This window comes from Schistocerca cancellata, chromosome 1, assembly GCF_023864275.1.
Source record: "Schistocerca cancellata isolate TAMUIC-IGC-003103 chromosome 1, iqSchCanc2.1, whole genome shotgun sequence".
Lineage (NCBI taxonomy): Eukaryota > Metazoa > Arthropoda > Insecta > Orthoptera > Acrididae > Schistocerca > Schistocerca cancellata.
Window position 1 is genome coordinate 554,095,336 of NC_064626.1, and position 27,324 is coordinate 554,122,659.

Consider the following 27,324-nt stretch of genomic DNA (forward strand, 5'->3'; position numbering starts at 1 on the left):
TTACAACTGAAACCATTTTTGTATTTGTTATAATGTGCATGCCCTATAAAAACAATAAACAATTCTACAAAATATCTCTCTCTCTCTCTCTCTCAGAAACTTCCACTTTTCATTAATACTGCACAAATGTGTGTGTCACATTATTAGGATTAGTAACAAAAAACCACAAAATGGTTTGATGAATGCATTTGTTAGTATCTGTTTGTCTACCTCATTGATGTTCTACTGCCAAAAACAACCAGGAAGTGAGGTGTCATCACAAAATCCAAACAAGCTTACAACTCGAGCATCAATTCAAAATTTGCTCCTTGAGAGGAATTGTGCTGCAAATGTTTGGAAGTAACAACACAAATTTCTTGTTCAACCTCCAGTTGAAAGCTCAAAGAAAAAAAAAAAAAAAAAGAAATGAACGCTGTATACACATGTTAATTTGTTAATCCACTCCTTTATGTAAATTACCTCCCTCGCCATCTTCTTCACTTTCAGTTACTCCTGGAATTTCACTTAAAAGATCATCTATCTCATCTGACTCGTGCTGATAAGCAGGTGTCTTTCTGCCTTCTTCATCTTCATCATCGTCTAGCTGAAATTGCAGCTAATGAAGTATAATGATATAACAGCTATGTATGTTTCCATCAAATTTTTTGACACAGAACAAACCTCTTCCCTTCCAGATTCTTCATCTTCCTCTTCATCCTCCTCTTCTGCATCACCCTTCTCTGCTTCTATATCCTCTTCACTTTTTCCATGTTCATACACATTTTCATCACTTCCTTCCTCCTCCTCCTCCTCCTCCTCCTCCTCCTCTTCTTCTTCATCATCATCATCATCCCTGTCTTCAATTTCATTTTCATCTGCCTCCTCACTTTCTTCATCCTCTAATTTATCTGCTTCTTCATCCTCATCCTCATCTTCCTCTTCCTCTTCCTCTTCTGCACTTCTTGTTTCCTCCTCTTCACTTCCCTTTGCTCCTACTTCTTCATCATCATCTTCATGTTGTTGTTCTTTTGAGGCAGCTTCCTCACTTAAGTGTTCTTCCTCTTCTGCACTTTCGTTTTCGTGTTCTCCAGACTCTGTAGAATACCCTAGTTTATTTTCCTTATCCTTCAATTACGTAGCATAAAATTAGTGACAAACATGTCACAATTTAAATACAACAGTACTAAACAGCAAAACACAGACAAAAGAAACACAATGATGTTCTAGATGAAGAAATGCATTCGCAAATTGTGAACACAGATGTACAGATGGTCAACGACACACAAAAATTTGTGCCAGACCAGGACTGGAACCTGGACTTCCCGCTCAACCCAAGCAGTCATCTAAACCACTCTGGTTATCTGTGCACACCTACCAGAATGATTAATTTTCCACATGTCAGAGTTCACTTGTAAAAACTATAGAGAGTTTCAGCAAATCAATCATGATGTGCAAAATAACGATATCAATCCAATCCAGGTAACAAGTAAAAGCAAAAATTTTGAGATACGATTACTTTAACCATTGTAATCATGGATTGAATTTTTATTTGCTCACAAATATGGATGTTGCCAAGGTGAACATGACATTTGTATGTCATATAATTACAATACACCACTAGAATTATTATACAATAATATCCTATGCAATAAATGAAATCAATTCTATACTTATGCCATTATTCGGAGAAGAGAAGAGAAAATGTTCATCAGAATTTAACAATTCTTGACTTAGGAACCACACATGCATGCCATGTTGGTACTCGATTATGTCAAGTATCTATGTTAAATATCTTTGAGGACAAGTAGATGGAGAGAGAGTCTCACTACCAAAACAGCAAATAAAATTAACAGGTGACATTAAACCAACACTTTCAAGAATTTCAGTGAGAATAGTGAACAAATTAGTGGTGTTATCGCCAAAAGGTATTTCACTAATTTTTCTTCTTTTGAACCATGAAACTGCTTTTTAATTTTCTCACTATCTTTCCTCTTCCTTTTTTATTATTTAAGAACAAGAACTATCTTCTCCCATTATCTTACATCTCTGGTGAACTCCGATTCTGAAGAACTTAAGACTTCCCTTTTACCTCTATAAACTTCTGAACAACTTAAGATTTTTCTTTTACTTCTATAAACTCTCCTAATTACTCTTTTCTCCACGTTGCCACAGTTACTAAGTTTGAAAGCAGGCCTAGAGCTTTTGTAACTTTAAATTCTATGAAAGGATGTCTTTTACATTACAGCAGCATCTGTAACTCTTACGTAATCTGTCCCTTTCTTTTCTTTATTACTCTGCTTACATAAAGACGAATCATTCAGCTATTGCACGACAATAATGTTTAACACATGATGCAGTTGTAACCAAAACTAAACATTATACCCAACTCAAGGCAAGCTATCAACAGAATCTGAAACAGAATGTCAAACTAAATAATTATTTAAATGGATCATTGCAAATGCAACTGTTTCACTGAATGTGAAGTATGTACAGCTGTTTTTATTCAACACACAATAACAAAAGTGACAACTGGGTACTAAGTGGACACTTTAATGTGGTTTTCAGTCTTTGCATGGAATAACTTCTAGTCTGAAGCAGATAAAACAATACTGAGCATGCTGTTCCAGAACCTGATTCAATATTTGTATTGCATTTGTATTCTTGACGTTGAACTTAAAACACACTGTTCAAATCAAAACTGAAAGTAAGAGCAAGAAAAAGTCATCAAAAGATCTATTTAGTCTTTTCTTATTACGATTTGAACAACCATTCTAAGTAAGAATAGAAATATTTATTCACAGAAACATAACAAAAACTGATGTTACCTCCAAGCTCCTGTTCACCGCTTTCTGTTACATCTGCATGTTCATCATGCTTAACAGGCGTTTCCAACCAGCCATCAAACGTAGGAGCCCATTTTGAGACAGGAACTAGTGTTTCGTCTGGAATAAATAACAAAAATGAGAAATATGTGACTTAACTACAACATTTAAGGGTGTGGCTATAGTTGCCTTAGACTGCGGCCGTGTGTGTGTGTGTGTGTGTGTGTGTGTGTGAGAAAGAGAGAGAGAGAGAGAGAGAGAGAGAGAGTTGCATTTGCGCGTGCGTGCACGTGTGTGTGTGTGTGTGTGTGTGTGTGTGTGTGTGTGTGTGTGTGTGTGTGTTTGGTGAAAGATTTATTTGGACAAGTCTTTTTGTTGTGCTTATCTGCGACTCAATGAGTAGCAACTTTCCTTTTCATAATACTATTACATTCTGTCCTAGATTTTCCATTGTTCGTTTAATTTTTAAAAAAGCAATATTTACATTTTAGTTGCGTTAGAAGCATATCCCAATCAGATCTCCAAATCTTAGGCCAAATACAGGTGCATGAAGATCAGTGAATGGCAATCCTGGGTATAAAACACAGATTTACTTCATCCAATAAGCACACTGCAAAAATTTAACCAATTTGGCCCCTAAACCAGTTCCAATTGTATTTACACATAGTACTGAATTTGCCAGGAACAGTTATTATATTGAGACTTTAGAATCATTTTCAACTGTGTGCCAGACCACAACTTGAGCCCAGCATCATTCCCTTCACAGGCACTGCAGTCCAAGCAAGACTGTCGACCTGCACTGACTGCTTCATTTCTGCTAATACCTCTCTGCTACTGGAAACAACCTTTAGACTTTGGCTAAACTATTTTTAAACAATATCCTTTCTTCCAGGAGAGCAAGGTACACAGGAGAGCTTCAGTGAAGTATCAGAGGTAGAGGAGAGGTACTGACAGTCTTGAAGCTGCGAGGGCAGGTCATAGGTCACATCCAGAAGTTGTCAGAAAGGGCATTTCTTGCAAAAGGCAAGGTTCTGGGTTTGAATCTCAGTCCAGAACACACTATTTTATGAGGATGATCCCAAAAGTAAGGCCTCCAAAGTTCCTGGGCTGCAGGGAAACTGTTTGATTGCTGTTGGCCACACTGTTTTTCTTGTTCCCTCCACTCACTACAGGAACTGCTGGAGCTTTCAGTCTTGGCTTGTCAGCCAGTTGTAATGGAGCTCCCATTAGCCCCAACTGCCGGGTGGAAGTTCGAGCAGTTATTTGGTATTCGAGTGCAAAGGGCATTAAATCAACTGACATTCATTGACATTTGTTGGAAGTGATTGAGAGTCATGTAAGGATCTCAAAGATGTCTGCAAGTAGTGCAGAGTGTTTGCACGTGATCATACTGAAATTCATGATGAGGAGACCATCAATTCCCAAGAGAATCACAAGGCTCAACAAATCGTGCTTCAAGATCAGCAGATTACTCTCTATGAGCTCTGCAATGGTGTTCCTCAGTTTCTTGAAGAAACATTCACTGGACTTTGACTGATGCGTTTAAATTTTGGAAGACATACAAAAAAATGGGTTCCAAGAATGTTGACCGAAGACCACAAACTTCACCGCTTTGAAACTTACTGCCAATTTCTTCAATGCTATGAGGATGAAAAGGACAACCTTTTGGATTCAATAGTCATGCATGACGAAACGTAGGCTTTCCACTTTAACCTGTGACCAAACAATGGTCACATTAGTGGCAGCATTCCGATTCACCCAAGCCGCAAAAATTCAAAGAACAGTCTACCAATAAAGTAATGGCAACTGCGTTTTGCAATCAGAAGGGGATATTGTTGATACACTTCATGGTATCTAATACAACAACAACAAATGCCGACAAGTATTGCGAGACACTAAAAAAAAATCAGACACATGACTCAGAACCATAAGGATCTCCAGAGCAACAGTTTGGATGGGACATCATCACTGCCCATTTATCATACAGCCCAGAGTTAGTGCCCTGCGAATACCACTTGTTTCCCAGGTTGAAAGAACACTTTGCTGGAAGGTGCTTCGGTGATGATGATGATGAAATTTATCTGCTTATCCTCTTCTAATATATCGCCTTGGAATGGTTTTATTCAGCAGAGCACAGCAGACGCACCACCAGCAGAAGCAGTTTCTGTTTATACACAGGATTTAGTTTAGTAATTGTCTCTCATGTTTCTGCAAAGAAGTTAATTGTACCTGTGTACTTAACTGACTAACTAGTTTATACTAACTTATGCCAAGTTTCTGTATAAATTTTAGAGCATTTTTATTGTTAGCTGACTTTGGAGTGAACTAAAAATCAGTAACACAGCTGCAGAACTTAGATTGCACCCAGTGACTCCCTGGATTAGTGTGGTATAGACAAAACTGATTAAAGATGGATAGGGACTACACCTGTCGTGTGTGGATTCAGGAGGAATTTGGCACTGCTCGTAAAAAGCTGCAAGCTTTGTTGGCTTCAGGCTGCTGCCAGTGAATGCTTTGGCATCTCTGGAGCCTACAGTGTCACTCAGCACCCTTGAAGTTGCAGTGTCTTTATTTGCTTACTGTGGCCTATTGATACTTGCCCAACAGTGCATGACCCCCCACCCATGCATGAGCATCTATGGGATGGTCCTAGAACTAGTCTCGTTTATAAATGGTAACAATGTCCACACAATACTAGGGAGGCAAAGCTGACTGAAACCAGATATTAATAGTAATGACATTCTACATTTAGATTGGAATGTACATTGCAAAGATGGGTTGAACACCAACAGTGAAGACGGGTTTACTGTCATAAAAGGTGTGATAATATCTAGTGAGGTTAGTACAAATCCCAAAATATGGGTGAAAACAAGCATTAAATGTGGATTAAACATGGCCATCGAATGTTTTTATAGACCTTCTGGCTCGGGAGAAGTAGTGGTGGAACATCTGTGGTGAAAATTGTAGGATCTTTCACATCCAACTAAATGACTTAGTCATGCTAAAATATTAGGTGGTGATTTTCAAGTCACAGATTCAAGTGATTAGAATGGGTAGCAGGGACAGGGAATCATGTGACATTGTTCTAATTGCCCTATTCTTACCCTGAGCATCTAATTACATAAATGACTGGTGAAAACAACATATAAGCTCTCCTGGTCACCAACAGGCCCGAAATTTTCGACTCAGTTCAGTGAAAAATGAAATAGTGATCATACAGCTATTACAGCATCACTGATGTAGTTGTACATAGAATTATAAAGGAAGATACTTCTGCTTCCAATTTCAGACAACCCAAACAATTAACATGAAAATGTCACCTCCAGCACTGACAATGACGAACATCAACAGACAAAATTTGACAGTGTGGTACAATACTCTTTAGAGATGTATGCGGCAAGCAAAGTTGTGAGGGATAAGAAAGACCCAACACGGTTCGACAGCTGTGTAAGAAATTCGCTACAAAAGCAGAGATAGCTTCACTGTAAATAGCCAAAACATTTAGACAAAAAATTGATAAACAGATCAAAGTCACCTGTCCCGACACATTGCCACCATAATGGCAGCAAAAGAGACGATGACTGGGAGAAGTCTGAAACACTAAATGTCTTTTTCAAAACTCTTTCACTAAGGTCATGTCCTATGTAAACACGAGAAGCAACCAAAAGCTCGTGACGGCTGGATATACAACACTCCAGAGCAGTACCAAGTGAGAAACTCAGATGTCCTGTGTGCAAGTGACCATCTCCTGCTACAAGATGGCTATCTAAAGCCGTTGTTTCTATAAACGGCACTGCTGAACTGTAGAATACTGTAGCTCAAGAGTAAGGCTACAAAATTAGCTTTACTTAGGAAAATAAAGCGAAAAGGAATGCTGTGCATAAAATTTACGAAGGGATGAACCTTCATGGAGAATTTCATTATTTATATAATCTACTATGAAGAGCACCAGACAATTTCTTTGAATACACGTGAATGAGCACAGGAGCATTTGACTACTTCATCAATAAATTAATGTCTAATGTTTTTCACATAATCACGAACTTTTAGCAGCCAATAAATGCGAAAGAATGACTGACTACCTTAAATACGAAAGAATGAGCACAGCACTTGAGAGCTAGGCATGGTCTAACAGTACAGCACTCTGTTTGCAATTGTGGTTGATATGAGGACCTCGGTTCAGTCCCGACTACCTCTTATATTTCAACTGACTCAGCTACACTTCTGTATACTAGTTTTTGTTTTCACTGCACCACTAAGTATCTTTTTAAAGTCTTGCCAAAGTACTTGATCCTTAATTGTATACACACCTATCCCAGTATATCACACACATTAAATTCCTAATCAAATACAATGAACAACAATGAAATTGTACGGACATTTGAGTGTTGTGAATGTAATTCATCAGCAGTCAATGTTAATGTCAAGTAATTCATGGAAACTAAATAATCTGTAAAGTAAAGTATCCAAAGTTTTGAAAAGAAACTCAAACATTTTGTGAAATGGTTTGTCTAAAAGTGTGAAATAAAAAAATTAGGGAATCATTTGATGCACTCCATGTTTTATTCACAATTTCGGCCATCATCCAAAGGCACGTCGAATATTCCTCTGATCTTTTTATTTCTTTTACACAAATCATTTCACAAAATATTTGACTGATTTCTTTCATTTTTTATTTTCTAGTTCTATTCAGAAAGCATGATCTTACTGACAACTCATTTGCCTTCCTAATGTCTTTCGTTCTTGAACCTCCTAACTTTGGTACTCGATTCAAAGGAAGCATTTTTGACATTTAAATATTGCTGCAATGTATCTTTTTATGTGCAAAATAGTTAGACCTTTAAGAGGCGAACTTTCTGACACTTCATTTACATATCTTGCAGCAGCTTTTCATGAAATATTTCAGTTTTCCTTCAACTTAGTAATTAAGTTTTTCTTAATTACTGTGATAACTACCAAGCAATTAAATATTTTCATGCAAAACTAGACCTCACACTGTTTGCTTTGACACCCTGTTGGCCTATTTCTCTCTCTTTGTTTGGCTATGAAAATTTGGGCAAAACCTCACTGTGTAAATTACAGGGAGTTTTCACTCTGCTCACACGTTTGACAAAAACATATCAAGTGCTAATCATACGATAAAATAGTCCTTTCTGCATGCTGTAATTTCCACAAAACATCATATCAGTATCTCATACTGTTTACGAGATACGATGATTTTTAAGACAACTTGATGATTCACGATACGTAGGAAAGGATTCACAAGCACCATGAGCTACCTGTCCGCTGACGTAACAACCAATATCTCAAAAACGAAAAGAGATATCATTCTGCTCTCAACTTCAAATACAATTTAGATATATTGGTTACATTTCATATGCAATAATGTATGGTCTGAAATGAACTGTACGGAAAGTCTACACAATGTGATTTTATATCTGCAAACACTTAAAAATTTTGTGCAGCCATATACTCCGTTTCGTTCAGCACAGTAACTATGATGAAAAACTAAAATAAATTCAGACTTTTATCAAGCAAACCTATTGAGTTGTAAGAGCGGAAGAATCAAATTTTTTCACCAAATAGTTTTCTTAAAATTGGATGACAAGTATTTCATAGCTGCCGGCACATCCACCTCATTGCTTTGCAGAGAAAACTCTTAGCTGTCGCTCTCACTGTCACACGCGCTGCAGCAACGAGATTCAAACACACCTGAATTCAAACACTGCTAGTTATAGCAGAGGACAAGCAGCACCATGGTCATCACCCACATAGGACACTTCTGTAACCATACCTGTGGTGGTATTATGTCATCTGTCGTTTATGTAGGATGCGGTCTAAGGAAGATTGTACTGTAGGTTCTCCTAGAAATCGTCTCATGGACATCAAGATGACACATCAAACTAAATGATCATGAGAGAGAAAAGCAATTGAAACTGCTCAAAAGAGGAAAGGCCACTGCACCTGTTGGCATATCAATTCGATTCAACACACTGTATGCAAAAGAACTAGCTCCTCTTCTAGCAGCAGTGTACTGTAGCTCACTGAAGGTGCAAAGCATTCCAAATTATTGAAAAATAGCACGGGTCTCTCTTATTTGCAAGAATGGTTGTTGAACAGACTGTAGTCCTGTATCTCTAAAATCGGTCCACTATAGAATTCTGAAACACTTTATACTTGTTTACTATGAAATATGAGGAGGCCAAAGTTCTCCCACGTGGGACTCAATATGGGTTTTGAAAACAATGATCATGTGAAACTCAGCTCAGTTTATTCGCCCACAAGATCCAAAAAGCTGTAGATCATGGCGCCCAGCTTGGTGCCACATTCCTTGACTTCTGTGAGCTTTTTGAATCAATTCTCCATGTCACCTAATAAACAAAATACAAGTGTACAGAATAAAAGACCATTTGTGCGACTGAATTTTCCAGCAAACAAGAAACATCATGCCTTTCTGAACAGAGAGAAATCTTCAGAGGTAAAAGTAACTTCTGGGGTACCACAAGGGAGTGTCATAAGACCATTACTTCTCATAATATATTTAAATCACCTAACAGATAATGTCAGAAGTGTCAGGAAGCTTTTTGAGGATGATGCTGTTGTATATAGAGAAGATTCAATGCCAGATAATTGTAGCAAAATACACAAAGACCTGTAGAGGATCAACACTTGGTGCAGGGGTTGTCAACCGACCCTCCACATAAACAAATGTAACGAATTGTGGTTGTTTTGAGTCATCAGTCTTCTGACTGATTTGATGCAGTCCGCAACGAATCTCTCTCCTGTGCCAACCTTCTCAACTCAGATAAGCACTCACAATCTACATCCTTACTTATTTGCAGGATGTATCCCCACTCTGTCTTCCTGCCGGATCAGGATTTGAACCCAGATTTCCCGCTTGTCATTAGGCTATATTGAAACACGCTTGTCCAGAAAAGCGGCTTTCATTAAAATGTCACCCCTGCAAGGGAAAATGCAGAACGGATGTGCGAGTATAGGATGTAGACACGTGGCTGATGACAAACGAAGTTTGGATCTGGCCGTGAGTCATGCTCAGATAGCCAAATGGTAAGGTGACCGCTCGCAATAAGTGGAAAATCCAGGTGCAAGTCCGAGTCCAGGACGTATTTTCGGTGTTGTCATTCCATATTCGCAACTTTGAATATGTTTCATGTATTTTGTGACGGCTATAGTCACCACAGTGCCACGAAGAAACTTTACTTCGTAATTCGGAACAACACAGGCATTGCACTAACGTACATCTGAAATGCTGCTACTCTCATCTGTTCCAGTTTTCCTACAGTCCATGTTTTACTACCATACGATGCTGCGCTCCAAATGCACATTCTCAGAAATTTTTTCCTCAAAGTAAGATATATGTTTGATACTAGTAGACTTCTCCTGGCTACGAATGCCCTTTTTGCCTGTGCTAGTCCTCTTTTTATGCCCTCGTTGCTCCATCAAGAACTACTTACATTGCTGCCTAGGTAGCAGAATTCCTTAACTTCATCTACTTCATGATTAAAAATTCTCACGTTAAGTTTCTCACTGTTCGTATTTCTGCTACTACTCATTATTTTCGTCTTTCTTCAATTTACTCTCAATCCATATTCTGTTCTCATTACATTGTTCATTCCATTCAACAGATATGGTAATTCTTCACTTTCACTGAGGATAGCAATATTGTTGCAGAAGAAGCTGAGTAGCTCCGTGGTGTAGTGGTTATGATACTAAACTGTTGCATGGAGGGTCGCGATTACAAAACTCAGCTTGATAGTACAATTTTAATTTCCATATTCAGTTCAAGTACATTCTAGAAGTATCCACAAATGTCAAGAAACATTGTACTGGAATATTCTGTAGCTGTATATATACTGTATGCGTTCTGGCTGGAGGCAGTTCGCTCCGCGCTCTTGTATGTGCAAGTGCTGAATAAACCTTCATTAAGTGAAGTTAATGTTCGTCATTCATCTAATTACACCTTCTTCTAAGTGACATTATTCTGGGGGAGATGCTGCGTATTGGAACTTGTGATAGTGCACATTATCGACGACACTGGTTCCCATCAGGCCACGACAGAGTTGCCGTTTACGTGGCCAGAAACCCGAGTTAAAGCCATATTCAACAGATTGCAATCTATCCGGGACAGAAGAAGAAGAGGACTTTACGATGACAGCAACTGTGTGCCGCCACATGAGACATCCTTCCTGGTTCTCTGGTGATGATGCCCAACAACCAAACATGTGGCTGGAGGTATATGAGCGTATAGCCAAATTTTACAAATGGGATGACACTGTGTGTTTGGCTAACATATTTTTCTACTTGGAGGGCACTGCCAAGCAATGGTATGAGAACAACGAGGAGAAGTTGGGAAGTATTCCAGGTGGAACTGCTGAAGTATTTCGGCAACACAGAACGACACAAGTGCAAGGTTGAAGATAAATTAAAGTGCAGGCCACAGCGTCCAGGAGAAACTACAGCATCCTACATTCAAGACATCTTGGAGCTGTGTAGTAAAATAGTGGATCCTAGAATGAAGGAGGAAGATAAGGTAGAACATCTCATGAAGGGTGTTGCTGAGGACGTTTATCAAGCCCTACTCCTGACAGAGGTTTCGACAGTAGACGACTTCATAAAATGGTGCAAGTATACCGAGAAAATGCATCAAAAAAGAATTACACGCAAGAAGTTTGAACGGCCTACAAGCGTCATATTGATGTCTGTGATGGAAGAAGCAACTGGTTTCACAAGTGTTTTCGTCAGATAGTGAGCGAGGAAGATCAAAATGCACGGCGAGCAAAAAACCGAGACACTTCAAGAGGTCAGTGGAACAGACATTGAACCCGATCTCTCGTCCTTCATTTCCCTTTAAAATGGTGAAAAAGTCTAAGCCCAGGCGGAGTTATGTTCCTACAATGCCGCACGAGGAACCTGTTTGGGCACCAAAGAAGACTGACGTCTGGAGGACCCAAGATAACCAACCAGTATGTTTCCACTGTGGATGACCAGGACAACTGGTGCGCTATTGTCGAGAAAGGCAGTGGATATTTGATGACACCCACGCCAGAAGACAGCAGACCGATCATAGCCGACGACAAGTCCGGGACGGCAAAGATGAACAAGAAGATGTGGGTGCAGGACAACGTAGTTCACCATCGCCTCAAGTTGGCTGCAGGAGAGGACACTCCCTGACACATCGATCAATGTCTCCATTATCGTTTAGAAGCTCCAGCCGATCACCTAGCCAGCGCAACCCGGGAAACTAAAGGGTGCAACCTTCCTTGGAGGTGAGGCCGCCGAAGAGAAAAATCCTCTGCCGCTGATCACTACAAAAATGATAGAAAACTACGTTGACATCCTCATGGCTGGCCGACCAGCCCAAGCTCTTATAGACTCTGGAGCATCATATTCAGTCATTTCAGAGAAGTACCGTTGCCAGTTGCAGAAAACTGTATTCGTCGACAGCAAAACATCTCTGCCGAAGGTGGCTAATGGGAAATACGTAACACCTACAGGAAGATGTACCATTTGTGTGCGTATAAGTGGCCATACACAGTCCTTAGACTTCATCGTCTTACACGAGTGTAGTCATGACATCATTCTCAGATGGGACTTTTTGAAAGCTTCTCATGCAATTATAGATTGTGGTTGCTCTTAAGATTATGCTAGACGAGATGAGATACTGTGGACAGGAAGATGCACATCAGAGTGTATGGAGATTATGTGTGCTGAATGAAGTGATCATTGCTGCAGTCAGCGCTAGAAAAGTAACTGTCACGTGTCATAGCATGCATCAACCCATGGATCTTGCAGTGGAATGTAAGAGAAGCATACCACTGAGGAATAACTTTGTCATCCCAGCCTGTGTCATCTCATTTAAGAAGGGATTCAGTAAATTGTGGACACTTAACAGTCACCGAGAACCGCAGATCCTTCCAAGATGCATGTGTGTAGCAAACGCTGAACCGTTAATTGAAGAACAGCTGAGCGTTATAGACACCTCCCATGCCGAGTCTGTGGGCGAAATTAGTGCTACCACTACTAGACAAGATCTTCTAGCTCGACTATCACCAGATCTCACCAAGGAACAACAGAAGAAGCTACTCGACATTCTTCAAGAGTTCTCTGAATGCTTCAATCCACAGGCGAAGACCAAATTAGACAAATCGATGGTGAAGCACTGCATTAGCACTGGAGACCATCAACCAAAAAAGCCAAAGAGCATACCATGTGTCAGCAACGGAACATCAAATAATTCGCGACGAGGTAGAGAAAATGATTAATGACATCAGCCTGCCTCCGCAGAGTCCATGGTCGTCACTAGTGCTCCCTGTCAGGAAGAAGGATGGCAGTTGGCGCTTTTGTGTTGATTACAGGAAGCTTAAAACAATAACTAAAAAGGACGTTTACCCTCTTCCACGAATTGACAATACACTAGATTGTCTGAAGGGGGCTATGTTTTTCTCAACTGTGGACATGTACTCGGGATACTGGCAAATCGAAGTAGATGAGGCTGATCGTGAGAAAACTGCATTCATCACCCCTGAGGGCCTGTACGAGTTTAAGGTAATTGCCGTTTGGTTTGTGTAACGCACCAGCAACATTTGAACAGATGATGGATAATCATCTATGTCAATAGTATTCTCAGAGACATTTGACGAACATATACAAAGACTGAGGGCTGTTCTTAAGTGTCTCCAACAAGGCGGACTTAAACTTAATCCAAGAAAGTCTCTCTTTGGAGCAAAAGAAATCAAAATACTTGGACACCTTGTATCAAACAAAGGTGTGCGGCCAGACCCAGAAAAGGTGAGATCTATAACGGAATTTCCTACTCCTAAAAGTATTAGAGGTGTAAGAAGCTTCCTCGGATTATGTTCTTATTACCGTCATTTTATCAAAGACTTTTGCATCAAAGCCAGGCCACTCCAAGGGTTGTTAAAAGCTGGTGCTAAATTTATCTGGGGTGGTGCTCAACACAATTCTTTCGGTGTTCTGCGAAAAGCTCTGACGACTGAACCTGTAGTTTGTCTATATGATGAAAGAGCATCTACAAACTACACACAATGCCAGCAGGTATGGGATCCATGCTGTACTGGTGCAAATTTCGGATGGAACACTAGGACACTAACAAAAGCCGAGAGAAACTACTCAACTACTGAAAGTGAATGTTTTGCTGTGATCTGGGCCATGTGCAAATTTCGACAGTATCTGTATGGAAGGCCACTCACATTTGTTACAGACCATCATTCACTTTGTTGGTTGACAGGTATTAATGATCCAACAGGACGACTCACCAGGTGGGCACTACGCCTTCAAGAGTGTGATATTACCATAGTGTACAAAAGTAGAAGAAAACAACAAGATGCCGACTGTCTCTCAAGACACCCTGTGCAAGACCAAAAAATGGCTCTGAGCACTATGGGATTTAACTACTGAGGTTATCAGTCCCTTAGAACTTTGAACTACTTAAACCTAACTAACCTAAGGACATCACACACATCCATGACCGAGGCAGGATTCGAACCTGCGACCGTAGTGGTTGCGCAGTTCCAGACTGAAGTGCCTAGAACTGCTTGGCCACATCAGCCGGCTGTGCAAGGTCATCAAGACTTTGATGAAGATAGTGACTGTCTCGCTGCACTCCAAGATCTCTCTGCTGAGCAGGAGGAGGATGCCAAGATATCTCAAATTATGCTTGTCTTAAATTGGTCAGAGAAAGTGAAAGGACAATTTAAGGTAGTCAATGGATTACTTTGCAAGAAAAACTTTGATCCGTTTGGAAAGAGGTGGCTACCAGTGATTCCTAAACACAAGAAATTCCATGACTCACCTGAGGCCGGGCATCTAGGATTTAGTAAGACATATGATAGAATCCGCAATAGATTTTTCTGGCCAGGTTTATTTATGAGTGTCCGTCACTACGTGTCGCACTGTCAAGAGTGCCAGAGGAGAAATGCAGTTCCTCAGAAACCACCTGGCCAATTCATACCAATTCCATCAGCCGAAACGCCTTTCCATCGTGTTAGGATTGATCTCCTCAGACGATTTCCTACGTCTGCTAGTGGCAATAGATGGATTACTGTTTGCACTGATTATCTGACATGCTATGCCATTACAAAAGCCGCACAAACAGCCAAAGCATCCAAGGTAGCCAAATTCATCATGCCCCAAGGTCATTAATTACAGATCGAGGGAAAGTTTTTCCAACTGAATCTTGTAACAGAGATAAACCATCGGTGCAACATTACTCATCGCATGCTGACTGCCTACCATCCACAAATTAATGGGCTTACTGAACACCTTGGCCGATATGCTATCAACGTTCGTCAGTGTTGAGTAGAGCAACTGGGACGAAGTGCTACCTTTCGTGACGTTTGCCTACAACACTGCCAAACATGACACCACAGGATTTACACCATTTTTCCTGGTGCATGGTCATAAGGCAACTATGGCGATGGACACTGTGTTCCCGTTACATCCTGATGACGTGGACGATGACTACGTCAGCCAGGTGTTAACCAGAGATGAGGAAACTCAGCAGTTAGCTTGACTCCGCACGCTGCAAGCTCAAAAAAACCATCGCCGAAGGTATGACGCGAACCACCACCCTGTTGTCTACCAGCCTGGTGACTTCATCTGGATCTTCACTCCTGTTCAGAAGGTTGGTCTCACTGAGAAGCTCCACAGGCACTACTTTAGACTTTATATGGTTGTAAGACAGTTGTCTGATGTTACTTTTTAAGTTGAAGATTTTGACCCTGACACAAGATGATGAAAGATCAGAGATATGGTTCACGTCCTTCGAATGAAGCCCTATAAGGATCCTGCAACCCAGGGTAGAAGCTCCAGCGACAGGCAACAAGTGGAAAGGTGACAAAGAGCATGGCGGGGGGGGGGGAGATAATAAAAAATAAATAAATAAATAAATAAATCTAAGAGGATCACCACCAGGGCGAGAATCAGTTATCAGGAGTTGGAGTATGCAGGACCGATGACTTGCTCCCACACTAGGAGGACATAACACCGAGACACTGTTCTGTTAAGGAGGGTGCATGTCGCAGAAGAAGCTGAGTAGCTCCGTGGTGTAGTGGTGATGATACTAAACTGCTGCGTGGAGGGTCGTGAGTTTAAACCTCAGCTGGATAGTACAATTTTAATTTCTATATTCGGGTTGAGTACATTCTAGAAGTATCCACAAATATGAAGAATCATTTTACTGGAATGTTCTGTAGCTGTATATATACTGGATGCGTTCTGGCTGGAGGCAGTTCGCTGTGTGCTCTTGAATGTGCAAATGCTGAATAAACCTTCATTATGTGAAGTAGTGTTCGTCATTCATCTAATTACACCTTCTTCTTCATGACAATATTATCAACGAATCTTAACAATGATATCCTTTCCATCTTCAGTTTTAATCCCACTCTTTAACCTTTTACTTTACTTCTGTCACTGCTTCTTTGATTTAAGGATTGAACACTAGGGGTGAAAGAACACATCCCTAGTCTTAAACCCTTTTTAATCTGAGTACTTCATTCTTGGCCTTCCACTGTTATTATTCCCTCTTGGTTCTTGCACAGACTGTATATTGCCCATCTTTTCCCGTAGCTCAACCCTATTTTTCTCAGAATTTTGAACATCTTACACCATTTTATATTGTCGAACGGTCTATTTTTCTTCAGTCTTGGTTTCATTATCAAACACATCAAACACAAAGTCAGAACTGCCTCTCTGGTGCCTTTACCTTTCCTAAAGCCAAACTGATAATCTAACAGATCCTCAATTTTCTTTTCAATTCTTCTGTATATTATTCTTGCCATCAACTTGGACATACGAGCTACCAAGCTGATTGTGCAACAATGCTCACACTTTTTGTCTCTTACAACCTTCGAAATTGTGTGGATGATGTTTTACCAGAGACATGGCCAGTCACAGTAGCCCAGGAAAGGAAGATGGAAGTGGCGGAAATGAGGATGCTGAGGTAGATGTGTGGGGTAACAAGGAAGGACAGGATTAGAAATGAATGTGTTAGAGAAGCTGTGAAAATGGGACTCATGGGGGAAAAGACACAAGAGAGCAGACTAAGGTGGTACGGACACTTCAGAGAAAAGGGGAAGAGTATATCGGAAACAGAGTTTAAGATATACAGATTGAAGGAGAGAGAAGGAGAGGAAGACCGAAGATGAGGTGGAAGTATAAGATATGTGGGGACCTAAGGGAGAAAGGATGGAAGAAGGAAGAGGCAATGGATTGAGTAGTATGGAGGAGAAGGATCCAGAAGAGCAACGCCGACCCTACATGATGTGGGACAAGGCCACGATAAAGAAGAAGAAGATGTTTTACCAAAACTCAGAAGGTAGATCGCCAGATTATATATTCTACACAAGAACATGAATAGTCTTTTGTTACCACTTCACGCAACTATTTTAGAAATTCTGATGGAATCTAACTTATCACTTCTGCCTTATTCAATCTTAAGTCTTCCGAAGCTCTTTTAAATTCTGATTCTAATACCAGATGGCCTATCTCTTGTATACTGACTCCTGTTTCTTCTTCTATGTCATTAAACGAGTCGTCCCCCTAACATAGGTCTTGAATGTACGCTTTCCACCTATCCGATCTCTCCTCTATGTTTAACAGTTGGACTCCCATCGCACTCTTAACCTGGCGTGAACGAGGTCAGGAATGTCGTATCCGAGGTGTTTTGAAGTGCTGATTATTGAATGTCACTGTTGCCACACACATCTTTCTGTCACGGCAGCTGGAGGTAAGGGAAAGGTGGGCAAGATGCAGTACTGAGATTATTGTTGTGCGTCAGAGGGAGATACATGTGTGCAAAAGTGACCAGGGTACGTCACACCCGACCTTGTAGTTGGTGTTACATTTCTGAGATATATAGTTATGTACAGTATTCTTTGATTTATTTTTAGATTTTATATTTTTCAAGATGTCTTATGAAGGAAATGAACATCGGCTACAAGAACTACTAGAAGAAGTTTTAATACTGTTCAAATGCTAGTTTCTGTGACTCTGAAGTGAAGAAGAGATTGACAAAGTTTTTCAAAGAACTGAAGACAGTTAATCAGAGCAAGAGGGTATTTTGTACGATTCAGAAAAGCCAAAATCTGATTTCGCTGACAATCTGGCTCCTGTAAGATATATTTTTGATAATTTTGTTGAAAATATTTAACAACACTATAAGCCATATGAGAACCTTACTATTGATAAGATACTGTTATCTTTCCAAGGGAGATGTCCCTTCCGTGTATACATGTCAAACAAACCAGCCAAATAGGGCATAAAAATGCTCTTTTAGATGTGGAGACATTCTATAGCCTCAAACTGAAAGTATACTTGGGAAAACAACCATCAGGACCTTACCAGCTTTCTTCAGTAATAAAGCATATGATACTGTAAACTGTTTTGTGGAGCCAATAATGAAAACAAATAGGAATTTGATGTTCGATAATTGGTTTACTAGTTACCCCTTATGATCCATCTCTTGCCAAACATTCACTGACTTCTGTCGGCACAGTCTGTAAAAAACAAGACAAGTGTACCTGAGATTTTCAAAAAAGTATATAGTTCTTGATTTCAGTTCCAGAATGACGTTACAATGTTGTCCGCAACGTCAAACATCGGCCTAAGACAATTTTTTATGGTATACTCAATATGGCTGCCATAAATGCAATCACAGTCTACAGAGAGAATAACAAGTGCCGAGATTTCATTCATAATTAAGGTTTGAATCTGATAAATGACAGTCTTCGCATTTAACCAGAAAACGTACCCTTCCAAGGAAAATTCGAATGAGGACTGCTGATCAACTGGGAGAAACTTCATCACAAGTTCTTTTTCTTTTATTAAGGGGGGCAAAAAAAATTTTAGATCTACATTTACATCTACATATATACTCCACTAGCCACTAAGCGGTGTGTGGCAGAGGGCACAATTCGCGCCAAAGTCTTATTTCTCCCCGTCTGTTCCACTCACGGATAGCGCGAGGGGAAAAAAGACTGTCTGAACGCCTCAGTTCGGGCTCTAAGGCTATGTCAGGTGTGGTGACTGTACTGGAAAAAAGAAAGACAGGAAAACAAAACTTTGTTGTTCTAAGTGTGAGAAGTCAATATGTATGGAGCACATGATTTTTGTGTGGAGAATGTGCTGATTTGTAGGTACTGAGCTAATTGATCGCATAAGACCTTTTATTTTATTTTTCTGTTTTATAATTAGAAGAAAATATCACAATGTTAATCAAAGAAACTGTAATTTTGTTTGAATTTTGTACAAAAAACGTTAAAACTTCTGAAACTTTTACTTTTTTGAGAAAATATACATACTCCACTATTTCACCACAAAAAAAGTTTTTATATCTTAAGCATAGAATTTTACTTACTCATCTTGTTTAAGAGACTCCATTATTAATATCCCAAGTAAATAAAAAATACTTAAAACACGAGTATACCATCAAAAATTCATCATCAGAGTTTCGGATATCTCACACCCACCTCACAGCTGGTGTAACAATTTCTCACCTATTCACACCAGGTTAATGTCACCACCCTTGTTTTTAATTCCACAGGAGGTTGTTTTGACTTTTCCGTATGCTGAGTCGGTCCTTCGAACAATCATTTTTTCCTCAATTTTTTCACATTTTTCCTGCAACAATTTCACCTTAGCTTCCTTGCACTTCCTGTTGATTTCATTCCTAAATAACTTTTATTTCTGTATTCCTAAATTTCCATGAGCATTTTTGTACATCCTTCTTTCACTGATCAACTGAAGTATTTCTTTTATTACCCACGGTTTCTTCATTTACCATCTATGTGCCTATATTTTTCTTTCAAACTTCTGTGACTGCCTTTTTTTTTTTACGTCCACTCATATTCAAGCCAACTGCCTACTGAGCTATTCCTTACTGCTTCTGTATCCCGCTTCTTTGTGCATTGATTCTTCCCGACTAGTCCCTTAAACATCAGCCTTCTCTTCATCTTTACTAAACTGTGATCTAAGCCTGTATCTGCTCCTGGGTATGTCTTACAATCCAGTATCTGATTTAGTGATCTCTGCATGACTGTGGCATAATCTAACTGAAATCTCACCATATTTTCCAAGCATACCTCCTCCTCCCATTAATCTTAAGTGGAGTACTTGCTATTACTAGCTGAAATTTATTGCAAAACTCAATCTTTCTCCTCTCTCACTCCTAGTAACAAGAGCCCTATTCTCCGATAACCCTTCCTTCTCTCCTTCCCTCACAACCACATTCAAATCCTCCACGACTTTTAGATTTTCATCTCCCTTTAGGTCCTGAATTATCCATTCTATATCCTCATATACTCTCTCTCTCTCTCTCTCTCTCTCTCTCTCTCTCTCTCTCTCTCTATCTTCGTCTTCGTCTTGCAACGTCGGCACGTATAGCTGAACTACCACTGTTGGTGTAGCAGGGTGTATACGTGGGCAAGGAAAAAAAATTTCCAGATTTTTCCCAGATTTCCCGGTTAAAAATACACTTTCTCCCGGGTGACAGGATATTTTCCCTTATCAATCCTATGAATGGTTATGGTCTTATACACAGGCGTACAATTTCCTGGCATTTTAGAAAACGAAACTCAGGGAAAAAAGACACGTTTTGGAAACATCTTTGATGTGCAGCAATATGTATGCTGCGTATTTTCGTAATATGAAAGTATACGCTGGAATTTCACCAAACACCGTATGTTACTTTCTGAATCATTGAAATCGAGATTTTGATGTGTTTTTGTAGGCCGTTCTTAGCTCATGTCACGTGATCTCGCCAGTCGATGACTGGATATTCAGAGCATAGGACACGTGATGTAGTCAGCCAACAGCAACATCACTGTTAAGTAGCACAAACACACAAACAGGGAAAGTTAATAGTTTAAATAAATATAGATAGTGTTGAAACAAGAAAAGCAAAGTTTTCACATATAATATTGTTCTCAAGCTGCAAGAAAAGCTAAGCTTTCGCATATGCTGTTGATCTTTTTTTGCGCGTGTTATATTTTAAGATATATCACACAAATGTGCCAGTAAAATTTTTGACAATGACATAAATGTCTGATCTTCAGGGTTCAAAATTCTTCTAAATGGCGCATCATCAAAGAGTTGATTTTTAAATGAGAGTCAAACACTCAGTGATTCAATAAATTCATGATACATTCTTGCACATAGTCCAACTTATGTAAAAGGATATTTACGTTGAAAGTAACGCTTTTCAAACCACTATTCGCAATATTTTCCTGCGACCTGTTAGAAATAGGTTTATTTCAGCAGTTGCCAGAAAGCACAAATACCAGGCGACATCGCACTTCGGTAGCTATCATGACGTAGGAAGCCCGTATGTATGTAAGTGTAAAACATTGAAAGATCATACATTATGTCACAAAAGAAATAAGATATCAGAGGATACTGCAAGAGCATCAGAATTTCGTGAACAATACTAAAATGTGCACATTTAAAGTGCATACTTAAAGTGCACATTTGTATGTCCTGATTCCCGATGAAGCAGACCTTGACCTGATATTAAGCTTTTCAGTGGGGTTTTCAGGATGTAAATTTTCTTGGAGCACCAGTACTGTATTATATCATGTTTGGTTCTTTATTATGACATAATGCCATATGTGCTACAAAATGTAAACGTGCACTTGAAATTATGCCAACAGTTGAAACTAGCCAGTACTGTAGAATTAAACATTTCGTTTCAAATACATTGACTGCCTCCGCGGAAAAGTTTAACAAAAAGTCAAATTTCTTTAGCAAACAGACAAAAATAACTTCATTGTTCCGCAAGGTGATTAATGCTTGACTGTCAGAAAGGTGGAAATAAAATAGAAGCTGAAACTAATGACATATTTAGCCTTCCGTAATTTTAATTATGTGAATGTGTTTTAATTCACTTGATAGCTCCCGGTCACAGATATCCGTTTTGTTTTCATTGACGTGAGAGTAAATGAAGTGGAAACAGCAAAATCACTAAATGTAAACACAGGCCATGTGGAGACTACCCACTATAACTCAGACTGCTCTGCACATCAGCCCGGGATCTACGACATTTGCGAACCAAGTAAATAACTAAAAAAACAAATTTTCAAGATATGTTCATCTTGTAGCGCACATCTTTATGAAAACTCTGAAACATAACACATATGTATTCGAGTTATTCTAAGACATATTATTTGCTCTTAAGTATGCCAAAGTGCAGTGCCACACCTCTTCATAAAGCAATTTCTACCGCACGTCCAAACTATATTCAGGTGAGTGGAACTTGAAATGTCCTGAGGTGCCTCTGCTGCTCACAGACGGCTGCTTTAACAGCCTGCCCCTGCCCCCCCCCCCCCCACTAAAAACACACACACACACACACACACACACACACACACACACACACACACACACACACACACACACAATTAATAGCGGATGGGATTATTTGTAATCGAGAGAACAAGAACTCATCAGAAAATTTGAACTTGCTGTTTTGTATGACATAAAATTAAATATAGGCTATATAAAACCAATACTGACAAGAGATAAGCAAGAAATTACACATTTCTTCACACCTTAGCTCCTAGCATTGTTTCTCTCTAATCTTGCTATAACTTTACATGGCGTGCTTTCCTTTCTGTGAAAGGATCTATTACCTCATCAAAGTTCGTCAAATGTTTTGCTACATGAAAAATCGAAATGTCGTTATCTAATACTGAAAAAGGTGTTAATACAAATAATACCCAAGACTGGTGTGGTTTCTTGACCTGATTACATCTGTTTTGTCACTGTCTGCTATATAAAACAAAATAGGCCTTTCTAATATGGCAGCAATTTTGTAACACACCAAATAAACGAGACTGTTTTGGCAAAAATGGCCATTTTTATAACACGACAGAATATAATCCACGAAGTACCAATATCAAATACCTATTAGGCCTACTACAAGCAAAAAGCTTTATGTTAGGAAATAGTTTCACATTTCATTCATATGCACCAGCTTCTCAAGCACGAGATCGAAAAGTAATATTACGAAATTTTTATATAAATTTGGAATCGTCTTATTCTTCCATAATTTGTGTGATGTCCCCGTTTGTTCTCCTTCCTCGTTCTAACAATCTTGTCATCACCAATTCTGTAGCTATTGCTGCCATTGTCAAAAATTGCTCGCCGATTAACTTCACAAACTCTGTCAGAATCACAGGTTTAGTTTTCCCGCAATTATTTTCTGGTTTGGCATTATTACAGGTTTAGTTTTCCCGCGATTGTTTTCCGGTTTGGCATTATCACGTGTTCGAACAACACATTTTCTGTGTTACTTCCAGAATAGAACTTACACGTCTGCTAGCCGGGGACTGTACAACTGGTCCTTACTAGTGTAGTGATCTGGTAAAAAATTTTGTCAAAATTTCATTTTCTCGGATACACTGAGAAGACAATACGTAATCTTTCTCACCTGTTAGTCGTTTATTTCCATTCTGGCAGTCTGAATCTATGGATTTTGTTAGTAACTATAACAATGCTGATTATTCGCAAACCCCATCAACCACATAATCAGACAGCGATTGGCAGTCATCTGTTCGGCTTTACTCCCCCACCTCATATAACCCCGTCCCCTTTTGTCTGCGGAAAGTTTATTTCTAGATGCGACAAGGATTCTCCTGATAGAGACATCACATACACTATGCATGCATTCAAAAGTCAACTTATCGTTCATTCAGAAATAAACTTAAAATGTGTTCAAAAATGTTCAAAAACCAACATGGAAGCGTTTCATAATCATATGAATAATCGGTAGACAAACGTGCGCTGGATGCTAGGTGCTTTGTGAAACAAATTTTTTTCCTCAAGAATATGAATTTGATGCCCCATTTTCCCGGTAGCATCTAGCTGCTTGCTGCGACTGCTTGCACAGCCAACAGCCACATTTTCGTTTTTTCTCTCGTTCATGTTTTATTGTTGAAATATTATTCTGCAGTAGCGGTATACAGTAATATCCTTTGTTAGAGTATCGGTTCTTACTAGTCAAAATTACAAAAATTTAACTGAAAACACAAACAATGAAAAATTCCCAGAGTTCTAAAAATATCCCAGGTTTTTCCCGGTTTTCTCCCGGATGAAAAAATTCCCGGGATTTTCCCGGATCTCCCAGGTTGTATACGCCCTGTGTTGGTTTGTTGTCGATTCTGATAACAGCCAACCTATCACTGAACTGTTCACTGTAATTCACTCTGCCCTACTCCCTTTATACCATTTTCTGCTGCTGTTGATACTACCCTATACTCTTCTGACCAGAAATCCTTGTCTTCTTTCCATTTCATTTCACTGACCCCCAATATATCTAGATTGAGCATTAGCATTTCCCTTTTCTGGTTTTCTAGCTTCCCTACAACATTCAAATTTCTGTCATTCCACACCATAACTAGTAGAATGTTATCCTTTTGTTGGTTATTCATTCTTTTTCTCATGGTCACTCCTTCCTTGTCAGTCCCCTACTGGAGATCTGAATGGAGGAATAGTCCAAAATCTTTTGGCAATTGAGAGCTCATTAGAAAGTCGTTTCTGAAAGTATTTGTACAGAGTGTAGCCACGTATGGAAGTGAAACATGGACGATAAATAGTTTGAACAAGAAGCGAATAGAAGCTTTCGAAATGTGGTGCTACAGAAGAATGCTGAAGATTGGATGGGTAGATCACGTAACTAATGAGGAGGTATTGAATAGAATTGGGGGGAGAGGGAGTTTGTGGCATAACTTGACTACAAGAAGGGATCAGTTGGTAGGACAGGTTCTAAGGTATCAAGGGATCACCAATTTAGTATTGGAGAGCAGCATCGAGGGTAAAAATCGTAGAGGGAGACCAAGAGATGAATACACTAAGCAGATTCAGAAGGATGTAAGTTGCAGTAGGTACTGGGAGATGATGAAGCTTGCACAGGATAGAGTAGCATGGAGAGCTACATCAAACCAGTGTCAAGACTGAATACCACAACAATAACAACATCCAAAGTGATGTGATTTTGACAAGATGTGGTTCATACAAGATGGAGCTCGACTCCGTCGAAGCAGGAGAGGAGCACTGAGGACTGCATTCTGGCTTTGCAGTACCCAGAGGCCAGTGGCTTGAGTCTCGACTGGCCGCCATATTCTCCAGATCTGAATACATGCTACTCCTTTTTGTAGGCTATATTAAAGACAAGGTGTACAGCAATAACGTCAAAACCATTGCTGAGATGAAAACAGCTATTCAGGAGGTCATCAACAGCATCGATGTTCTGACACTTCAGCAAGTCATGCAGGATTTTGCTATTCACCTGTACCAAATCATTGCCAATGATGGCAGGGATATCGAACATGTCATAACCTAAATCCAAATACCTGTAGTGACATTTACATGTTTAATACAGTGTATGCATGCCATAGTTTGTAACTCCATATAGTTCAATAATTGTCACCCTTATGTACGTCAAACCCCAATGGCAGACACTACAAGAGAGACACTGTACATCACGGAGAGGTGTACAGTTGAATTATTGGAATATGTTCCCTGAAGACTTATGCAACTTTACTTCCACCCACATGTCTCACAAAATGACCGTGAGACAATGAGATAAATTCCAACTTATACAAAGGAAGACAAAGTGTTACTTCCCATACACCACTCATTACTGGAACAGGAAAGGAGATAAACCACAGTGGTACTGGAAGCACCTTCTCTCTCTCTCTCTCTCTCTCTCTCTCTCTCTCTCTCTCTCTCTCTCTCTTTTTGGGCGCAAAACTGCTATGGTCATTAGCGCCCGGTCCAGGACTTAAGAAACAGTAAAAAACCGAAAATGGAAACCAGCAGCAATGGGAACGAAAGTCATAAAATTGGAGAAACTAAAAACAGAAGGAAGGCTTAAAAATCCTCTACAGAAGGGGTTTATTGCCCCCAAAAAAAGCTTCAAATGATTGACGTCATTTCACTGGCACTAATAAACACGAGAACGCGATCGGCTGAGCGCGTGTCATCTGCTAAAATCGACTATATATCAGGTGACAGCTGTAGATGGGAGCGTAACGGATTAAAATAGGGGCACTCAATTAAAAGGTGTCTTACCGTCCACAGCTGAGAGCACTGGGGACAGAGTGGGGGAGGATCGCCACTTAAAAGATGTCGATGGCTAAAAAGACAGTGCCCTATCCGGAGTCTAGTTAAAATTACCTCCTCCCGACGACGCGTTCGGGAGGAAGAGGTCCAAGCACAAGGAAGAGCTTTCACGTCCCGCAATTTATTAAGTGTCGACCAATGTGCGTGCCATAAAATAACAACACGATGACATAAAACGCTCCGTAGATCGGCGACGGGAATCGATTGAATAGCTGGCCGGAGAAGAGAGACTGCAGCCTTGGCCGCAATATCGGCCGCCTCATTTCCACAGATACCAACGTGTCCCGGGAGCCAGAGGAACGCCACCGAGACGCCCCCCAGGTGGAGCAAGTGCAGACAGTCCTGAATCCGGTGGACCAGGCGGTGCACAGGGTAAGGAGCTTGGAGACTGAGGAGAAAGCTGAGAGAATCTGAGCAGATAACGTACTGTATCCGCTGATGGCGGCGGATGTAGTGGACAGCCTGGAGAACGGCATAAAGCTCCGCAGTATAAACCGAACACTGGTCGGGAAGTCGAAAGTGATTTGGGGTGTCGCCAACAATATAGGCACTCCCTACACCTAACGATGTTTTCGAGCCATCGGTGTAAATAAATGTGGCTTCCTTCATTTGTGCACATAGAGCAGCAAATGCCCGACGATAAACAAGTGAAGGGGTACCATCCTTGGGAAATCGACAAAGGTCACGGAGCGGGCAGATCCGGGGACGGAGCCAAGGCGGTGCTGTACCCAAAGTTGTCAAGAAGGTTTTAGGAAAGCGGAAGGAAAGAGAACGGAGCAGTTGACGGAAGCGGACTCCCGGTGGTAGTAGGGAGGAGGGGCGGCCTGCGTACCCTACATCAAAGGAGGCGTCGAAAAAAAGTCATGGGCCGGATTAGCAGGCATGGAAGACAGATGGCTAGCATAACGACTCAGAAGGACTGCTCGTCGATTGGACAGCGGAGGTTCAGCAGTCTCAGCATAAAGGCTTTCCACAGGGCTGGTGTAAAAAGCTCCAGACACTAAACGTAATCCACGGTGGTGGATAGAGTCGAGACGCCAAAGAATAGACGACCGAGCAGAGGAGTAGACTATGCTTCCATAGTCCAATTTCGAGCGCACTAAGGCGCGATAGAGGCGGAGAAGGACCACTCGGTCTGCTCCCCAGGAGGTACCATTCAGGACACGGAGGGTGTTTAGGGATCGCAGACAGCGAGCCGAAAGATAGGAAACGTGGGAGGACCAGCACAGTTTTCTGTCAAACATAAGACCCAAGAATTTAGCGACGTCCGAAAACGGAAGGTTGACAGGTCCTAGATGTAAGGAGCGTGGAAGAAACTCCTTACGTCGCCAAAAATTAACACAAACGGTCTTACTGGGAGAAAAAC

The 27,324-nt window shown here is 40.3% G+C and overlaps 1 protein-coding gene across 9 annotated transcripts in view; it reads right to left on the reverse strand.

Moving 5' to 3' along the window:
- Positions 1-27,324, reverse strand: part of LOC126180425 (uncharacterized protein DDB_G0283697-like) — a 221,079-nt gene that overhangs the window by 149,589 nt on the left and 44,166 nt on the right. For 6 of the 9 annotated variants that reach the window (XM_049924693.1, XM_049924692.1, XM_049924696.1 and 3 more), the window contains exons 3-5: positions 2,805-2,921; positions 661-1,085; positions 460-583 (exon numbers count right to left, since the gene is read on the reverse strand). In XM_049924693.1, coding sequence (XP_049780650.1) covers positions 460-583; positions 661-1,085; positions 2,805-2,921 — 666 coding nt within the window. The remainder of the gene's footprint in view (positions 1-459; positions 584-660; positions 1,086-2,804; positions 2,922-27,324) is intronic. The other 3 variants (XM_049924694.1, XM_049924695.1, XM_049924699.1) reach the window with 3 other exon arrangements.